The sequence below is a fragment of the Saccharomycodes ludwigii genome, chromosome V, assembly GCF_020623625.1.
Source record: "Saccharomycodes ludwigii strain NBRC 1722 chromosome V, whole genome shotgun sequence".
NCBI lineage: Eukaryota > Fungi > Ascomycota > Saccharomycetes > Saccharomycodales > Saccharomycodaceae > Saccharomycodes > Saccharomycodes ludwigii.
Window position 1 is genome coordinate 308,925 of NC_060204.1, and position 20,295 is coordinate 329,219.

The following is a 20,295-nucleotide window of genomic DNA, read 5'->3' on the forward strand; positions in this document are numbered from 1 at the left end:
AATAATAAAATTAGACTCTATCTCTAAATACCGTAAGAATATTTAACTTATATTCAAAAATATAACTTTAAATTAAATCACTCAATTTTTTTTTTCCCCTTTCTTTTTAACAATATTCTTATTCTTTTTATATTATTTCACCAGTTTCTGAAGTTAAGGGGTCTAACGCCGTTTTTTCCAACTTACCCACTTGTTTCATACCTTTATCTAAATCTGTCCACCAGAAAAAAAAAATGGAAATAGCAAACAAACACAAGTTAGGAATAAATGGAACTCTTAGATTACCTGTATTATTTTGGATTTCAGCAATAATTAAAGATTCACACCAGCCAGTAGCCAAACCCAACATAACTTCTAAACCAAAGTATTCGTTTTCTTTACCAGTAGGTAACAACGCCGAATAAACGGCTCTATTTAAAGAACGAATTGCACTTGAACTACTAGTAAAAAAAATTTGGAATAACCAAAATTCCCAACCATGCTTGAAACCAATTCCACTACTAGAAGAAGCACCAATTGACCCCCAGATATTAGAGAATAAACCAATAGTTAATAAAAAATATAAAGTATATTTAATCAACTTGGTACTAGCTTTATGAGATCCATTCCAGTTTCTATAAGCTAACATCCAACCAAACGAACCTAAAGAGGCAGCGATATAAGAGACAAATTGGAAAATAGTATATTCACTGGCACTTTTACCTAAGCCCAAAGTGGTACGAAATAACAAACCAAAGATAAATAGGAAATTGGAATAAGAAATATTCCATAAAACCCACCCAACAACATACTTGAAAGCTTCTTTATATTGGTAGATATCTTTCAAGATACGTGTAAATCTTTTAAATGGATAGCTAACTACTTGTAGTGAACCATTTTTTTTAATACTGTATTGAAACTTTTCCCCCTTAAAGTTTGGCAAAAAAAAGGAACCAATAGAAACGCAAAAAAGTGAAATACCACCACCTATAATTATTGCAATTAAATAATTTCTATAAGTACTAACAACACGATGTGTGTACACAATAACAACTCCAATAATTAAACCCAAAATACCACCAAGGTTACTGGCGATGATTCCCATAGCGCTGACTGTAGCGCCAGTTTTTAACATTGAATTACAGTTTTGAACCTCATCATATTTAGCTTTCATAAAAACAGGAATGTAAGAACCTTGAGTAATTTGATAAATTGTATCACAAATTAACATTACAACATATAAAATCGAGGACCCAACTAGTCTACCGTAAGTTTGCTCCCAAGCGACACCCAACAAGATAAAACATATCATACTAAATAAAGCAATGCTTACGCACATTAACCACTTTCTATAGTTACTAAAATCGGCAATACCCATCAATACAATGGCAACCAAACCTTCCAAACTTGTATAAATAGCCTTTAAATATGTTACGTAGGCAGTTGCTTGAACCAAATGACCATTGAATTCAAAATAACAATCACTACCAAACTGCTCACATTTTTTATTCGGTAACTTCTTGGGATGACCTAGCGTGTAAGTAATATCTTGGATGACAACTGGGACATATGTTTTTGCCATAGCCGAAACTGGCCCTGTGCTAAAACAAATTAATAACCAAGCTAAAAAAGATTTTCTTGAATTCCAACCTAAATATCGATTTTTTTCAGCACTATTTTCATTTAATAATATTATACTTGTTGGTGAATACTCTTTTACTAAAACATCTACTTTTTTTTTATTTATTTCGTTTTTATCAGGCACATCAGAAAAGTTTCCAGGCTGCTGTATCACCATGCTCAGTTTTATTTATTTATTTTTTTTTTTTTTTTTCAAAGGTTTACAATTTTTATTTTAGTAGTGTTAAAATTTTTTTAAAAGGTGAATATTTTATAATTTAATTATTAATTGAAGATAAATGCAAGAAGAAGGGTATAAAGAAAAAAAAAAAAAAAAAAAAAATATTTAATAAAAATAATTAGGCAGACAGACTAATATAAATATAGATGTATATTAAAAAAGAAGATATTTAATGAATTAAATAATTAAAATGACAAAGTGTACATATATATATATTCTTATTAGTCTGCTTAATTTACTTTGGACAATTTCTAACATGCTGGCATATCGCTGTTTTCAAATTTTTTTTGTTAAATTAGTTATTACAAATACATACACATAAAAAAAAAATTTTTTTTATATCTATTTATGCATTAAATAATTTTTATAAAAAGCTTTTTTGGAATTTTTTTTTTTTTTTTTTTTTTTATGCCAAGAATAAAATTATAATTGCTATTGAATATAAAAGCACAGCAATTTTTGTATCAGGTTTAAAAGTTTAGTCATCATATAACTGATTTTCTTATACTAAATTATATACTATATTGTATATGGGTGAAAGCTAAAGCACTGTGACAAAGATAGAAAATTTATATTTCTAATATTGTTGGTATTTTCCAAGAATAAAGTTTTCACACTGTCATTTATATATACTAGAAGTTTTATCTATGACGTATGGTGAGCAATTTGTAAGTATTTTTTTTTTTTTTTTTTTTTGCGCAAATTTTTGACCATTAAGAATAGAACGCTAAATCCATTCTTTCGTGTTATTCATAATCATACATTAAACGCATTATATTGGTAACATTTAACAAGGCATAATGACCATTGTGAAATAACCAATAAATCAAGCAACAAAATAAAATTTACATAGAGTACTAATACTATTTTACTTGATTAATTTTTTTTATTATACCTGACAAATACAATTTCTTCTTCTTCTTCTCTATAGTCAAGAAAAGTTTCAAATATTAGTTTTTATTATCAGAAAAATTTGTTATTATAGTAAAAATAGAGAATAAGTAAAAATGTCAACACAAGGAAGGTTATGCAACGTCTTCATCTTCCAAACTATCTAAGAAAGCTATTTTCTATGCACTTATCCTAACTTCTCCCCATTTACAGTTATTAACAAAAATCAAATTATTCTATTATCTTGCACAAAAAAAAAAAAAATAAACATACAAGGTAAACAATTAATATCGAGTTAAATACTTATAAAACTGGATAAATAATAATAATATATTAAAAGAAAAGAATAAATATTTTTTTTTTTTTTTTTTTTTTTTTTAAACAATAATAAAAATAGAAAATAGTGATAAATAATACAGGGGGAAAAAAAAGTATATGTAATCAACGTTGTTGTTGCTGTTGTTGTAACATAGACATTAAAGTGTTTAATTGAGCATTTGGATCCACATTTGACACCATAGGTTGTTGTTGAACGGGCGGTATATATCTTTGGTAGGGATTTTGTTCATAATTTGATGAAGCCGAAGATATTGGGGCAGAGTATTCATTTATTCTATTATTATGATTACCATTATGACGATGTCCGCCTGGTGAGCTTGAAGTTTGCAATTTTTGTGAAACCAACTTAGAAGATAACCCTTCACCAACAATAATATCTGGCTCTTCGATAACCATATTTGATTGCAAAGTAGCGCCGTTAGATCCTCCCCATTGAGCTGTTACTGTCCACTTCTTATCAGCATCAGTTAATTTTTGAATAGGTATTATACCCATACCATGTTGATAATCAAAACAGTTACGTGGACCAAAACCAACTGCCCAACGCACTCTTAATGAAGAGTTTGGATTTCTATTGAAATTATTCAGAATATTTTCAGCTTCCCTCCTTGAATAAACTTTAACAAAGGCATGTTTACGAGCATGGTTCAATATAACAGATTGCACCTCACCAAATGGCCTTAAGGTACTAGCAACATCCATTTGGTTCATATTAGGGGTGATGCCACCAATAAATAGTGTACGACTTAGTACTTTGATGTGTTCGGGTGGAACACTTGGATCAAATGTAACTTGTTTAGGCCTAAAATGTGGATTTCCCGGTGTATTAGTTTCATTAGGATACAAATGGTGCGTATTGCCGATATTACTTGGTTGTTCGTTACTGCTACTACTACTGCTACTACCATTATAGTTATTGCCCATTCCTCTGTCTCTATATGATCTACCACCACCACCATTATTATTATTATTATTATTGTTATTGTTATTATTATTGTTATTATTATTGCCATAAGAAGTTGACTTGGAAACACCTCTTGTGGAGCGGTTATTATTGTTCATTTTACCATTGTTGTTTTGATGAACATAACGTGGTCTGGAAACAAAAACTTTACCCTGCTGCAACATGGCCAAGGCCTTGACCAACGCAGCTTGTTGAGCATCATGGTCATTAGAAGCAGTAATATTTTTTGGAAGTTCAAAACTGTTTGGATGAATAATTGGCTCAGATGGAACAGAAATCAATATTCTATTCAAATCAACGGATGGAGCCTTGGAAGCAGAAGCAGAAGCAGAAGCAGAAGCGGAAGCAGTGCCGTTAGTATTGGCTTCAGAATTGGTAGCACCTGGGGCAGATTCATCCAGTTCAGTAAAGTACTTGGCACGCGTAGCATTCAAATATCCCTTTTGAAACAATCCGGATCTATCCCAAATGTTGATCAAATCACGTATTTTGGCCTTATGATCTGTAGAAGATTTAGAAATAGCATCTCCTAACAACTCTTGAATAGATTCTCCCAAAGTATAAACACCATGAGCAAAAGTGCCCTTTGGAGAGACGCTTTTGATAGATTCATTAGCAGCACGGGCTTGCTCTAAGTAAGCTCTACCAATAGAATCAATAATGTATAAAGAACCTAGCTTATGAGACGCCTCGCAATTTTTTGAATACTCAATAACCAAGTTAACTAAATTTTCTTCTTCAGAGACATTTTCAAGGGCAAATGTCGTTAATTTTTTAATACGAGAACCTGAAATGCCGCTCTTTAAACTTTTAAAAGATTCAAGGGTGTCAATAAAATCCTGGATTTCCGATGTCATTTGTATTACTAGAGTTCTCAGTGTACTTGGAAAGGGGATGGGGGACACGTAGGAGGAGGTTTCTGTAATATATATGTGTATGTATATATATTTACTAGTTTATTTATCTAGTGTTATTATAGTATCCTGTTATCGGCTTAATACTATGTAAGAACAAAAAAAAAAAAAAAATATTAATAACTGTTTTTATAGTAGGTAGTTAATTAATATTAGTAGTGATAACGGCCACAGGTAATAAAAGGTTTATGGCTTATTGATATTGGTTGATCTTAAGTTTTAAAATAACTTTATTATTATTAGTTAATATTTTTTTTTCTTTTATTTTTTGTTAATAACGGTGAAAAGGGAAATAAAGTTAATATATTAATAAAAGTGATATTTAGAATACAATATTTTTTTTAAAAAAAAAAGGTTTTAATTTAATTTAATTTAATTTAATTTAATTTAATTTAATTTAATTTTAATTTTAATTTTAAAAAATAATATATTATTTATTATACTTGAAATTCTTGATTATCGTTTAGTTTTTTCTCTCTTTTATTATTTCTCTTAACTCAAGATAATTAAGAAAAGCTAAAGGGAAGAAAAAAAGAATAAAAAAAAAAAAAGACATTTATCAGCAAGGTCCTTATTTATATACTCCTTTCAGCTTTATGTAAAATATATTTTTTTAAAAATAAATGAAAAATAAAAAGAAAAGAATAACACATTAAATCAATTTTAATTTACTTGTAATTTTTTTTTTTTTTTTTTTTTTCTTTTCTTTCTTCGTTAATTTCTTACCCGTCCACGCACCCCCCTGCAATACCTTTTTCTTTTTCTTACAATTTTTGTGTGCAACAAATTCTAAACCACAATTTTATTTTACTGCACGCCACCTTCACTTTTTCTTTTGGTTGCAATTTATGCTACAAATCACTGACAAATAATGAAAATATATTCATATATCATTCCGAATACCCAACTCCAGATAATTCGGATAAAATGTATCGCTTAAATTAAATATTCACATTACATTAAAAAAAAGGAAAACAAAAAAAACATTCATGAGCTTAATAAAAAAAATATCTCTCTCTTTTTCTTTTAAATCTCATCTTAATCAATCTCATAATCTTAGTTCGAGGTAACTCAAGTTACACCTAAAAGGCATTTCCAATTTTCCACTAATGTCATCAATATACAAACTATCAATTCAAGGAATTAGATCATTTGGTGCAGATGATCGTGAAACAATTGAATTTGGAAAACCTTTAACATTAATTGTCGGTACGAATGGTTCAGGCAAGACCACTGTTATTGAATGTTTAAAGTATGCCACAACTGGTGATTTACCCCCAAATAGTAAAGGTGGCGCTTTCGTCCACGATCCTAAAATCACTCACGAAAAAGACGTTAGGGCTCAGGTTCGTTTTTCTTTTACTAGCGTTAATGGACTAAACATGATCGTTACTCGTAATATTCAACTAATTGTTAAGAAAACTACCACTACTTTTAAAACTTTGGAGGGCCAATTAGTCACTGTTAATGACCAGAATGAAAGGAGTACCATTAGTACAAGGGCTGCTGAACTTGACACTAAAGTACCGCTCTATATGGGCGTCCCTAAAGCCATCTTAGAATACGTTATTTTTTGTCATCAAGAAGAAAGTTTATGGCCACTTAGTGAACCATCTAATCTAAAAAAAAAATTTGATGAAATTTTTCAGGCCATGAAGTTTACCAAAGCTATTGATAACCTAAAAGTCATTAAAAAAGATATGGGCATCGATATTAAACTATTGAAACAATCAGTAGAGCATTTGAAATCGGATAGAAACAAAAGCAAAGTTACAAAATTGAATATAACGACTCTACAGGAAAAAATCAAAACCTATGAATTGCAAGTTCAAAAATTTAGAACACAGCTAGACGAAATTACTGAACAATCAAATAAATTGTTTGATTCTAACCAAGACTTTCAAAATGTTTTGTCCAAGTTAGAAAGCTTGCGTAATAGTAAAATTTCATTACAAGAACAAATTGAAACACTAACCAATACAGTAGATTCGCCCTTGAATATGGGTAAATCTGATCTTCTAAAAAAATTATCAAATTTTACCGCTAATTTGGAAGCTAAAAAATTACAAATAGAAAATTGGAAATCTAATGAGTTATCCAAAAGAAATGCCAACTTAAATAATTTACGTCTAAAGTATGATGAATTAATTAAAAGAGATGGCGAGCTCGTATCTTGGGAAAAAAATACCAATTTGAAAAAAGAGCAATTAGTACAAACCATCAAAATTTTTAAAGAGGAATTTGATTTAGAGAATGTTAGCCTGGATTCTCTGACTACGTATTATAACAAATTAAATGCTGAAGTTGGTAATTTAGTTGAGGCAAATGCTATTGAATTAGAAAATTCTAATAGGGATATATCCAGACTACAAAATGAGCAAAGTATTGAATTACAAAGTATTAAGTATGCTATTACAGATAAAGACAAGTTGAGCCACGAAGTAGCAGAATTAAATAAAAAAATAGCCAACATTAATTACACGGAATCTGATATAGAATCTATTAAAGAGAATATTCGTAATTACCAAGAAAAACTTCACGAAATAGAAAAGAGAAATTCTGATAATTCTTTTGATCAAAAAATCAATGCAAATAAAAAGGAATTGATCTCACTAGAAAACGAAATTGACATTGTTCAACAAAAAATTATTGATTCTAATCGTCAATCAGACCTAATGGCTCAGTTTTCGATAATAAAAGAAGATTTTACTTCAACTAAGTCCAAATTGGCGCAAAAAGCTGCTGATTTCAAAAATCATACCGAACTATTAAAACATCTTGAATTTACAATCCCATCTGATGATAAAATGCTCTGTTCTACTTTTAAAAAAAAATTTATAACGTTCGCAGATAAAGCACAAACTTTGTCTCTCATCTATAGAGAGGCTCAAGACAACTATAATAAATCTGAATACAGTTACTTGAGTATTCAAGAGAATTTGGAAGAATATGATAAGCAAGCTCAAAAACTCAGATCTAAGATCAAAAGCATATTGCCTGAAGATTGTACTATTGATGATTATGATACAATTTTACAAGAAACAGAAGAATCCTGTCAAACTGCTGTAGAGAATTTGAAAATGCACAAAACAACTTTAGAATTTAATTTAAAGGCGTTGCAATTTGCTAATGTAAAGAATTGTTGCTATTTGTGTCAACGCAACTTTGAAGACTTGCATGATAAACTGAAATTAGTTAAAGAATTGGAAAAGCGAACAACCTCAAAATTTGAAGAAACTTTGAAGAAACAAGTTAACGAGGAAAAAGCATATCTAAGCGATTTACGTAAGGCAGGTCCATCGCTTGTTTCCTTGAAAGATCTACTCTCTAAAATTGAAATGACAAAATCGGAAAAAAATCTTATTCAGGAAGAAACCAAGAAATTAGAAGCCTTATTGAAAGATAAAAGAGAGCAGCATGAAAGGACACAGTCGCTTGTTAAACAAATTACTGAAGTATTAAAACCTTTGGGCGAGGAAATTGCCAGATTGGATGCCGAACTGGAGTTTATTAGTAAGAAGAAGAATAATATAGAAAAGGAAGTCAGTATATATCAGAAAAATGGTCCATTAGAGACAATCCAAGAATTGCAACAAAAGCAAACGCGGATTAATGAAAGAGGCAAAAAATTAAGAAAGGAAATTGATGAGTTACAAGTATTGAAAGATTCAAACTCCAAAGAATTTGATAAAGTTTGCTCATTATTAAGGGATAACACATTCAAACAGAATGAAGCTGAAAAATCCTTGGTTGATAAAAAAAATATGGAACTGGAAAGTGTTAAAAAAAATGATGCTATTAAATCTTTAACACTAAAAATAACTGAAGGAGAGAGTTTTGTGGCCAAACAAACCAAACACATACAACATTTGGAGATAGAATTGAGCAACAAAAAAGTGGAGTTTAAAGCCATAGAGAATGAAACAAGGTCCATTTTTGATACTTTTGTTAAAAACAAGGATTTGTATATTAATTTGAAGAATGATATACACAAATTTGATACCGAAGGTTCTGTGAAATTAAAACATGTTAAGGAACAAATAGAAGGGCTAAAAAAAGAGATGTCCCACATTACTGATGAAATTGCTGAATTTAATGATAAGATTAACGCTGCCACAAGAACTTTACAAGACTCTATAAACCAAGAGAAAAACTTGAAATTAAATATTGATTTATTGAACCTAAAAGACAAACTGCTATCTATAGAACAGGAAATATTAAAGCTAGATGTTCAAAATGCAGAAGCTAAAAAAAAGGAATATCAACAGGAGTCGTTAAGATTAAGGAATATGTTTGAAAAATTAAATGCGGAAAATGCCGGAAAGCTTGGGGAGATTAGACAACTAGAAAATCAAATAAAAGCGCTAACAGATCAGTTAAAGACGGACTATAAAGACATTGACGCTAAATATGAGCATGAGTGGGTCAAATTACAGGCTAAAACTCTAGTTACCGATGATATAGACACTTACTCCAAGGCACTAGATAGTGCAATTATGAAATACCATAGCTTGAAAATGAAGGATATCAACAGGATTATCGATGAGTTATGGAAGAAAACATATAGTGGCACTGATGTTGATACCATCATGATTAAAACAGATGAAATTTCCAACACCCGTGGAAAATCCTATAATTACCGAGTCGTTATGTATAAGCAAGATGCAGAATTAGATATGAGGGGTAGATGTTCTGCAGGACAAAAGGTGTTAGCATCTATTATCATTAGGTTGGCTTTGTCAGAAACATTTGGAATCAACTGTGGTGTTATAGCATTGGACGAACCTACTACCAATTTAGATGAAGACAATATAGCAAGTTTAGCTAAAGCATTGCATAATATTATCCAATATAGAAGAAGTCAGAGAAACTTCCAACTCATTGTTATTACACATGATGAAAGTTTTTTAAATTATATGAATGCCTCTGAATTTACGGACCATTTTTTCAGAGTTAAAAGGGATGATAGACAAAAATCACAAATAGAATGGGTTGACATAAATAGAATTACTGGATAGACTGTTTAATTCTCTCTATATAACTTTGTTGTACTTTAATCATGTCGATGTGTATATCGTATTTTGCATCTAATAATTTACAAATGTCTTTGGTATATTGGGGATCTTGAATTTCTTGGAACGATTCACATCTTTTTTGCGTGCTCATCTCAAGTAAAGCACTTTGATATTTACTAATTAGATATGCACCTTCTGCGCCCATCAGTTCCGAAGCCTTTTTGTTGTGCGGTATTTTGATTTTTTTTTGCTTATTAATATGCTTGATAAGTTGTAAAAGACGTTTATTTTTAGCTTGCGATCCAACTATATATACCTGGGTAATGTTCTCAGATAACCTATCTATCAAAAACTTGGTTTGAAAGGCCAAAAACTCTAAAATACACAAGTATTTCATGCATAAATCATGGAATGAACAATCCAAAGATTCTCCAATATACATTCCTCTTACATCTGGATCTGCAAAGGGGGTCCTATTGCCCAGGAAGTCCCCGTACAAAAATTTGTACTTATTTAATAAATGAACCGATCCCTTATCATCGTTGCAATCCAAATAGTTATTAATCTTGACGTGAAGCTCTGCTTGTGATAAACCAGATTTTATTGCGCACGGATGTGTTTGTAACAAGTGTTCTAATAGGATACCAGTTGTTTGTTGTCCCGATTCATATACATTGATATCCTTATCAAAGTTATTTTTCTCGAAAACATTTGTGAAAGGGCCCCAAACTCCAGGAATGACTAGATTATCCCTGCTAGAGGCAAATAAAAAACAAGTAGAAGTCCCAGCAACCACACATACTGACTTGTCAGGTTTTGGGAAAGTGGAAAACCAACTTGTGTAGCAATCTATGTGCGATGTTATATTCATTACATTCTTAGTATCGGTATCAATGACAGGTCCAATACGGCTTGCCGCCTCGTCAACTAATTTCAAAATATTTGGATTTGACCAACCTGACAATTCACCATCATGAGCTACCCCATTTTTGTTGGGGATGTCAACTAATGATTTGAAGGACCAGTTGAATTTTTTGCACATTATATAGGCAATATACTTATGTAAGTCCATGACCACAACATTTTTCTTAAATTTAAACAGACGAATAAGTTTTGGTACTGCCATTTCCGCTATGAAACCTGACCCGCCCAACTTATCCTTTTCAGAAGAATCTATCAATTTATTCGCTTCCTTACATTCTTGGACACTGCTAGAATCCATCCAGAATATCACATCATGTATTTTCCCAAGATTATTTGGTATTAAGTTATATGGTTCCGAATTATTATTTAAAACAACCATGGAGCATGTTGCAGCTATACCAAAACTTTTAATATTCTGATGAAATTTGTCAATTTTTAAATTTTTAAAACATTGATCTATAGCACAAAGGATCTCTGGAGTCGATTGAGTGTATTTGAAAATGCATGGGTCATTGTCATTTATGTAATATGCAACCTTTTGTGAAGTGGTGCTTAATAAATTATCATTTTCATAGTCAAATAATGAAATTCGTACAGCGGAAGATCCCAAATCTAAACCAACACCTAGTGGTTTACTTTCAATCCCAATGTCCTTCATTATTAAGTATAAATGGGTATTGTTTCAGTCTTATTAGTATTCTTGGATTTGCAAATCAATGTTATATTTAAAATTGGCGATGTTTTTATCAAAAAAAATGCAAAAAAATGCCAAAAAAAAATAAAAAAAAAATTTCTTTTAAACCACCATTAAATTTCTTATCACGAAAAAAATAAATAGGATAAAAAAACAAAAAATTTCGAAGAAAATATGTTAATAAATACTAACTAGTTATTATAAACAATGAAATACACACCATTAAAGAGAAAGAGAGATTTTAAATAATAATAAAAATAAAAGCACGATTAGATTTGAATTTATTTTATTTCATTTCATTTTTTTTTTTTTTTTTTTCTTTCATTGACGTCTTCTTCCTCTTCTTGCCATTTCAGGTAATTTAAATGGAACTTTCAAAGTAGCAATCTTATATGAAGCAGCCGTACTTTTTGGAATGTTAAAAGCTTCAGCTTGCGATACGGTAGCACCCTTGACTATACAACCCAATGTTCTAAATAAGGCAACTAATCTACTTGGTTTCATACCTAGTTCCTGAGCCAATGGGGTTATTTCAACCATAAAATTATCCAAATGTAAAATACAACATAAAATGTAACACAACAATTTATCTTCGTTTTGTGGGTCAATAACAAAGGACCTATCTTTGGATCTACCAAAAACCCCCGGTTTTAGAATGGTAAACCTATCCAAAATACCATCTACTAGGGCATCTGGTGGACCATTTAATTTTTCCAACAATTTTTCCTTACTATGAGATCTTCTATTATCATATACACCTAGCAACAAAGATAGGTAATATAACAATTGCCATTTTCTCATTGGTGTGTCTGAATTGAAATTACCCAATTTTTTAGTAATATACTGTCCTTTGGAATATGGTAGTAGTTCTAATTTTAAGGATAAGTCTGTTTCCTTCATTATTGAGTTGCAACGGATAAATTGCCACTCTTTCTTCGGTATTATACTGGAGATAGGATAAACATTTTCAACATCCGTGGCATCAACGTTGCAAGCTGGAATTGGTCTTTCAATGTTATCATCCAATTGCTGTCTAGTTGGCAAGTTCTGAACAGCAATGTTGACACTATCCACAATGTCAATAACATTATCAGCCAACTTAGTGGCATCTACACGATTCCTCTCCAAATCAGCAATGGCTTTTTTAGCTTTCTTGGTACCAAAAGCTTCACCTAAAGCATTTCTCATGGTAGAAGCACGAACATCCTTGGCTTGTTTAATCTTAGGACCACTTAAATATTTCTTGGATTTAGCAATAACCGTAGCGTTGGAGACGAATGGGGCCTTGTATAATTCAATTTTTTTTTCTTTTGGGTTATAAATACCAACGATATACTGGGATGGTTCGAAATTATTTGAAGAGGCATCATATTCTAACCTTTCATTTTCCCCGTGTAGGAGATATTCTGGTTGTTGCTTGGAATCCTCAATATCATCAATGTCGACGTGTTTACGCTTTTTATATAATTTACATTCAGTGTCTCTTGGGGCATTAAAACCTTTAAAGAAGTTGGCAATGACACACGCTGGCTCATCATGAACAGCAGAAACTTTGATTTCTGTAGAGTTATTTTTTGAGTTCATGATAAATAAAGTAGACGGGATTGAGAAAGATGAGATAACCTATATGGAAGTATACTTTTTATACTATAAGTAGTGGCAACTTTCCTCTTTATTTTAGCATTATACTATTTGATGCTGCTCGACAGAAAAAAAAAATATATATGTGTAAAATAGGCAAGTTTGTAAAAAAAAAAATATTGGCGAAAAATAAAATTTTAAACTTTGATAAAAAAAAAAAAAAAAGAAAAAAAAAAAAAAAAAAAAAAACAAAAAAAAAAAAAGAAACGTGAAAAAGTGGAGTACGAAATCTAACGGATTAAACACACGCTCGGTATTCATGGAAAGTAAATTGAATATTTTCTTTTTAATGAAAAATAATGATTAAAAAGTATATGCTAAAACCACTTCTAAAACAAAGTATAATAACAAAAAAAATAAAAAGAAAAGAAAGAAAGAACTCCATTTATCAATACTATTTTACAATATAACATTTGCCCAAACAATGTGCTTAGTTACTGCATCATATTTCCAAATTTTAGACGTACCTGTGAATTGTACCACGCTAGATATCAAGGCAGCTTATAAAGAAAAATTATTAAAGTATCATCCTGATAAAAATAAGAATGCAACAAATGTAGGGCCATATTCAATTCAGCAAATAAAAGAGGCTTACGAAGTTTTATCTAATCCCGATTTGAGAGACAAATACCAAAAAGAGCTAATAAACACTTCCAAGAAAATTGGTTTTTCAAACACAGGTGATGGTTTGGATGAGTTTTCCTTGGATGATTTTATACTCGAAGAGAATGCTAATGATGATGAATTTAGTTGGTATATGGATTGTCCAAGATGTAATAGTAAAAATGGATTTTATTTGACTGAAAAAATCCTCGAATCCCAAGGAGAAGATATTTCTTTGGATTTTAATAGTCAAATGTATCAAATAATTGTCCAATGTTCAATGTGTAGTTTATGGATAAAGGTGAATTATGCACAGCAACAAGAGGAATAATATATACCAGCGAACAAGGAAAGAATTAAAGAAAGAAAAAAAAAAAAAATATTTTTTTTTTTATTTTTTTATAATCCTATATATATATATTGTTTTTCCTTGAGGCTTTATTTATGAGTTCATTATATAAATACTAGGAACACCACCTCTGTCCCAAAACCACTTCATAAGCACCATATCACCGGATTCTTTCAAAGTATACCACAATTCGTCATCACTATAACATCCAACTACATAATTATTGTCACAAGGATAACATATATTTGCAAATTCTTTAATCATCTCTCTCTTAATATCTCTGTAAGTCAATTTATCATTTTTGTATGTGTTCGAGATAGTCTGTCTAGCATATAGTATATCGAAATGCGGTTCTTGTTGATATATCATATTGTCGTGTGGAAAATTATGATTTAAAGATTTTATAAATTTAATCAAAGGTTCTGATGTTGATAAAAAATGAGCTTCTCCATTTGGAGCTAAATAATGGATTAAGGTTTTTAATACATTGGATAAATGCGAAGTAAAGTAGGTTTCCACATTGTTATGATACACTTCTACAATTTTAGATATCAAACTATCATGCGATTGGAATCCAATGGAGTGCGTGTGAGATAAATAAGTTATAATGGAGGTTGTAACGTATAAATCACCATTCTTAAGTGGATCAAATATATATTCCTTTATGATATCGGCATCATTGTAAAAAATAGCCGGGAAAGCAGGAACTTTTGTTTTTTTTAACGTGATCGAAGGCTCGTCAGTTCGATAATAACGAATTTCATCTTCGTGTGTAACAACATTTGTAACATTTTTAAATATTGTAAATAAGTTATTGTTTATAACGGATAACAATAGTTTGTTATTTAGAGCAGATAAACTGAAAAACACAGAATTTTTGTTATCAACGTAGTGAATATGTGTGTGCATAATATATTTTAAAACCAATTTAGAGGAAGGATTGCTGAATATCTCAAGGAAGTATCTGTTTAACAAGGGGAGAACATTATTTTTCCCACAATATATGAATATTATTTCTAGTATTTCTATTGGTAAATGTTGCAAAGATAAACACTCCCTCAATGGAGCTTTCTTTACAATGGCTGGTATTGTTTCAATAGTCAAATTATTTTTGTAGCTAGTACATTCTACTTGTTGCTGTGCTAGTAAATTTTTAACATGTTGATTGTATTTTTTCTTATTTCTGGTTTTTTCATTATGAGGTGTAGCTGTTTTCCGATGTATTGATGAGATTTTATGGAAGTCCTTGGTTCTACAGCCAGGTATTATAAAACCCATATAGTATTATTACTTTTTTTTTTTTTTTTTTTTTTTTTTTTTGATTGAAAGCTTCCTTGGACCCATCAGAACAAGCTGATAGCACTTTATAAGTTTTAGGAATTAACAAATATGAAGCAGTGAAATAGAAAAAAGAAAAAAGAAAAGAAAAAAAAAAAGAACCTTGTCCGAATGGTTTCTCGGAACAAAGCCGGAATTCTGTAATATAACCGAAGAAGTAAAAGCCTCGCGCGCTTAAACATGCACATCCGTACATCCAACAGCTTACAAACAATGAAAAAGAAAAAAGAAAAAAAGGAAAAGTAGTAATAATAATAAGAGTAATAATAATAATAATAATAATAAAAAAAATTTTTTTTTTTTTTTTTTTTTTCTGTTTCTTTCTGTTCAATGTTATATATTACCATCATAAATGCCAAATCTTGTTTTTAAACTTGATTTGTAATTACTGTTCGGAAAATTATATTTCACAGATGCCTTTACCTTTTCTAAACAACATTAAGAAAAATTTGTCACCGTTAATTATAAAAAAGATTAAAATCAACATTTCCCCAGTCTACCAGTGTTATTCTAACAACCATATGTCTACAACAACAGATACTGGATCATCTAAAGTGATTCAACCTAAGTGGTACAATCCAAAATATTTACAAGCATCAAATGTAGATTCACACACTCCTGTCTTAAAACTGTACAATACTTTAACTCGTAATAAAGAAATATTTATTCCTTTATCTGGCGGTAAAAAAGTGACATGGTACTGTTGTGGCCCCACTGTTTATGATTCATCCCATATGGGTCATGCCAGAAACTATGTCTCTACCGATATCAATAGACGTATCATGCAAAACTATTTTGGATATGATGTTAAATTTGTTCAAAATGTTACTGATATCGATGATAAAATTATTATTAGAGCTAGACAAAATTACTTGTTTGAAAAATTTGTTGAACAACAACATGATACTATTTCGCCTGATGTTATTACGAAAGTTATGACCAGTTTATTATCATTTATTTCTAAAAATTTAAAACTTACTGGCATAGACACTATTGAAAAATATGAACAATGGTTTTCCAGTATTGACTTTGAAAAGGAAAAATTAGCCAATCCAAAGTTCCCTATGTATACCACATCCATTCAAAATGCTATCACCGGTTTGAGGACAAAAAATGAGGACCCCACAACTTTTTATCCATTAATTAAAGATATCTTTGTTCCAACTTTAGATGCGGAATTAGGCTCCGAAATTAATGATCCGGAAATTTTCCGTAAACTTCCACGTTATTGGGAAAATGAGTTTAACAAAGACATGAAGGCCTTGAATGTTTTACCACCAAATGTTACTACTCGGGTGAGCGAATACATTCCAGAAATTATTGAATATGTCCAGGCTATAATTAAGAATGGTTACGCTTATGCCACTACTGATGGCAGTGTTTATTTTGACACTTTCAAGTTTGATACCTCTGAAAAACACGATTACGCCAAATGTCAACCATGGAACAAGGGTAAATTAGATTTAATTAACGATGCTGAGGGGTCTTTGACCTCCACCACAATTTCTAAAAAATCACCTAACGATTTTGCCTTGTGGAAAGCTAGCAAACCCGGTGAACCAAAATGGAAGTCTCCCTGGGGGGAAGGTAGACCAGGTTGGCATATCGAATGTAGTGTGATGGCTAGCGACATATTTGGCTCTACGATGGATATTCACAGCGGTGGTATTGATTTGGCTTTCCCCCACCACGATAACGAATTAGCTCAAAGTGAAGCCAGATATGACAATTGCCAATGGGTTGACTACTTTTTACATACGGGACACTTGCACATTGAAGGTCAGAAAATGTCTAAAAGTTTGAAAAATTTTATCACCATTCAAGAAGCTTTGAAAACTTATTCATCGAGGCAATTACGTTTGTGTTTTTGCTTGGTTCAATGGAACAATCAACTGGATTTCAAAAGCAGTCTAGTTAATGAGGCTAAAGGTTGCGAAACCACTTTTAACAATTTTTTTAAGAATGTGAGGGCCTTGTACAATGACTACAAACACAATGTTGATAACGGTAAATTTATATCTAAAAAACTTGGTTCTTCTGAAAAGGAACTATTGAAAAATCTAGAGTTTGCTCAAGAACAAGTTTATTCATTGTTCTGTGATAATTTGAACACACCCGGTGTTTTGAAAGTTTTGTTGGAATTGATATCTAAAACAAACAGTTATATTTCTTATATTGGTGCAGACTTGAGAATTGAGCCTGTTTTGGATATTGTCAACTACATCACTGATATTTTAAGTGTTCTTGGATTCCCATCCCGCCAAGACAATTTAGGTTGGGAAAATGTTGAGAGCAATACCATGAGTGACTCCAACTCTTTATCGTCTGTAGAGGATATTGCTTTGAAATATGTCAAGGCATTAAGTCAATTTAGGGATGAGGTGCGCCAATTTTCCATTGATAAAAAACCATATGCAGAATTTTTAAATTTAACTGATAAAGTGCGTGATGTGGATTTATTACAATTAAACGTTTCTTTGGATGATAGGGGAGATGAACAAGGTGCTTTGATTAAGTTTTTAACTGATGATGAAAAGTTGGAATTGATGAAAATAATTGAAGAGAGGGAGGAAAGGAAACGTGAGAAAGAATTGAAAAAGCAAGAACAGGCCAGGCTGAGAAAAATTGAGGAACAGAAGAAAAAGGAAAAAGCGGCTATTAAACCACAGGATATGTTTAAAGACACTAACTTGTATTCTGCTTGGGATGAAGATGGGATTCCATTGAAAAATAAAGAAGGTGAAGATTTAAGTAAGAGTGTTATTAAAAAATTAAAAAAACAATGGGCAGCTCAAGATAAATTACATAAGCAATATTTTGGTTGATTGCTTTTTTTTATTTTTTTAATATTTTTTTAATATTTTTTTTTTTTTTTTTTTTCCTTTTTTTTTCTGGTGTATTTTAATAATAATTTGTTTATTTAATTTAATCCAATTTTTTTTTTTTTTTTTTTTAATAAAATAAGAAAAAAAAAAAATGCTTTATGATAAGAAGGACAAAAAATTTTTGTACAATATAAATAGATTCGAATTATATAACAAAATTATATATATATATATATATAAGAAAATTATTAGTAGAATAATAAGCTACACACAATACTCTAATCCTTGGAAAAATGTTAGAACAATCCAAGCTTTCCAATGCATTAAAACAATTGGCTGATATCGAAGATGATATGGAAAAAATTGATGAACAAGTCGAATTATTTAGACTAAAATCAACAATTCCTATTTTTAAGAAACGAAATATGTTACTCCAGGATATTCCCGGTTTTTGGAAAATAGTATTAAGTGAACATTCAGATTTTGCAGATTTCATCCAAGTTTCTGATTTTAAATATGTTGATTGTATAGATAAGATTGAAATTAATTGGCCAATCGTTAGTGAACATAAGAGCACTGAAAAGCATAAAGTTGGTGATTTTGATATTGTTTTTCATTTTAAAGAACTTAAAGAGGATGATGATATGTTTCCTGAACAGACTGTTACGAAAAAATTTAGAATTGAATATGATACTAGCAAGTTAAAAAAGTTACCAAAAGATCAAGATGAAGACAGCTTAAAAGAATTTGGGTTTTTGACAAGCGAAAAGGTAGATATTGAGTGGCCAACTAACTATTCTAAGATAAATCCGGATAAAATCAAAGATAAAACTAGTGCTGAGGGTAAAAAAAATTATAGAGCTGGCATGAAAAGTTTCTTTGGTTGGTTTAGATGGACTGGCTTAAAACCAGGAAAAGAATTTCCTCATGGCGATGATTTAGCTACCTTGTTCAGTGAAGATATTTACCCTCATGCACTAAAATATTACACCACTGCCCATAGAGATTTAGATGACGAAAGTGATGAAGAAGATGAAAAAGAGGGATATCATGGTTATGAGGATGAAGATGATGAAACACTATCAAGGAAGAAACCCAAATATGAATAGAAACCGCGCTCGATGTGATTTAATTTTTACAAAATAGTCGATTAACAAGTACTTCTCTGTAAAGAATTTATTTTTTAATACTTATGCATATATTAAAAGTAAGTATTTATTTCTATATAGTAATATTTAAAAATATTTATCAATATGGGATATACCTTGAACTAGTTTTATTTCTACTTCTATTCTTATTCCTATTTATATTATTACTATTATTATTATTATTATTACTACTTCTGCTACGGTTATTTGGTTTCAAAAAACTACTCATAGGATCATCTTGATTGTATTTATTATTACCATTACCAGTATTACTCTTGATCATATTTAGTGGATCCAAATTCTGGAATTTTGCTTTATTGACAATGTTTTTCATTGGATCATCCGATAGTGTTTTAGAGTTATTACTAGTATGGTTACTAGGAGTTGTGGTTCCAACCACACTATTAATATCACCTGTAAATTTTTTCTTTTTTTTTAAATTGGAAGATGTTTTCAAGGAAATATTTTTCTTGCCCAAAAGCATATCATCATCCTCAGTTTCTTGCTTATTATTTTTATTATTTTCTGTTTTATTAACGGTAGGATCATTATACATCCATTCTAACCCGTTATTTTTTCTCTTAGTATTTCTATCGTCGTGTGTGTCGAGAGAATTAGGGTTTCTATCCAACGAAGTTAATTCTTGTAATTCCTTTTCTTTTTTTATTTCTAGCTGCCTTTCTCTAATCTTTTTTTCTTCATTCAATAAATTTTGTTCCACTTCCCAAAATTTTTTTTGATTTTTCACTAAATGTGGATTCCATGATTTCAATAAATTTAAATCACCAACACCCATCTTTAGATAATGGT

General features: G+C 30.5%; 10 protein-coding genes across 10 annotated transcripts; 4 read left to right on the forward strand and 6 right to left on the reverse strand.

Moving 5' to 3' along the window:
* Positions 1-127: 127 nt before the first annotated feature.
* On the reverse strand, positions 128-1,777 carry SCDLUD_003920 (uncharacterized protein; the record flags this gene model as incomplete). Its single annotated transcript, XM_046079256.1, has 1 exon — positions 128-1,777. One exon carries the CDS (start codon positions 1,775-1,777, stop codon positions 128-130), a length of 1,650 nt encoding a protein of 549 aa, XP_045933572.1.
* Positions 1,778-3,172: 1,395 nt separating this feature from the next.
* NRD1 (Nrd1 complex RNA-binding subunit) lies at positions 3,173-4,891 on the reverse strand (the record flags this gene model as incomplete). The annotated part of the gene is made up of 1 exon (XM_046079255.1): positions 3,173-4,891. The coding sequence occupies one exon, from the start codon at positions 4,889-4,891 to the stop codon at positions 3,173-3,175; it is 1,719 nt and encodes a 572-aa protein (XP_045933573.1).
* Positions 4,892-6,057: 1,166 nt separating this feature from the next.
* Positions 6,058-9,966, forward strand: RAD50 (MRX complex DNA-binding subunit; the record flags this gene model as incomplete). The annotated part of the gene is made up of 1 exon (XM_046079254.1): positions 6,058-9,966. The coding sequence occupies one exon, from the start codon at positions 6,058-6,060 to the stop codon at positions 9,964-9,966; it is 3,909 nt and encodes a 1,302-aa protein (XP_045933574.1).
* On the reverse strand, positions 9,956-11,545 carry MPA43 (Mpa43p; the record flags this gene model as incomplete). Its single annotated transcript, XM_046081457.1, has 2 exons — positions 9,956-10,540; positions 10,609-11,545. 2 exons carry the CDS (start codon positions 11,543-11,545, stop codon positions 10,524-10,526), a joined length of 954 nt encoding a protein of 317 aa, XP_045933575.1. The 3' UTR covers positions 9,956-10,523.
* Positions 11,546-11,902: 357 nt separating this feature from the next.
* RPA49 (DNA-directed RNA polymerase I subunit RPA49) lies at positions 11,903-13,165 on the reverse strand (the record flags this gene model as incomplete). Its single annotated transcript, XM_046079253.1, has 1 exon — positions 11,903-13,165. The coding sequence occupies one exon, from the start codon at positions 13,163-13,165 to the stop codon at positions 11,903-11,905; it is 1,263 nt and encodes a 420-aa protein (XP_045933576.1).
* Positions 13,166-13,646: 481 nt separating this feature from the next.
* On the forward strand, positions 13,647-14,156 carry JJJ3 (Jjj3p; the record flags this gene model as incomplete). Its single annotated transcript, XM_046079252.1, has 1 exon — positions 13,647-14,156. One exon carries the CDS (start codon positions 13,647-13,649, stop codon positions 14,154-14,156), a length of 510 nt encoding a protein of 169 aa, XP_045933577.1.
* Positions 14,157-14,267: 111 nt separating this feature from the next.
* On the reverse strand, positions 14,268-15,452 carry SCDLUD_003926 (uncharacterized protein; the record flags this gene model as incomplete). Its single annotated transcript, XM_046079251.1, has 1 exon — positions 14,268-15,452. The coding sequence occupies one exon, from the start codon at positions 15,450-15,452 to the stop codon at positions 14,268-14,270; it is 1,185 nt and encodes a 394-aa protein (XP_045933578.1).
* A 581-nt stretch (positions 15,453-16,033) lies between these two features.
* Positions 16,034-18,337, forward strand: CRS1 (cysteine--tRNA ligase; the record flags this gene model as incomplete). The annotated part of the gene is made up of 1 exon (XM_046079250.1): positions 16,034-18,337. One exon carries the CDS (start codon positions 16,034-16,036, stop codon positions 18,335-18,337), a length of 2,304 nt encoding a protein of 767 aa, XP_045933579.1.
* Positions 18,338-18,630: 293 nt separating this feature from the next.
* Positions 18,631-19,446, forward strand: VPS75 (Vps75p; the record flags this gene model as incomplete). Its single annotated transcript, XM_046079249.1, has 1 exon — positions 18,631-19,446. The coding sequence occupies one exon, from the start codon at positions 18,631-18,633 to the stop codon at positions 19,444-19,446; it is 816 nt and encodes a 271-aa protein (XP_045933580.1).
* Positions 19,447-19,585: 139 nt separating this feature from the next.
* On the reverse strand, positions 19,586-20,281 carry CWC25 (U2-type spliceosomal complex subunit CWC25; the record flags this gene model as incomplete). Its single annotated transcript, XM_046079248.1, has 1 exon — positions 19,586-20,281. One exon carries the CDS (start codon positions 20,279-20,281, stop codon positions 19,586-19,588), a length of 696 nt encoding a protein of 231 aa, XP_045933581.1.
* Positions 20,282-20,295: the final 14 nt, after the last annotated feature.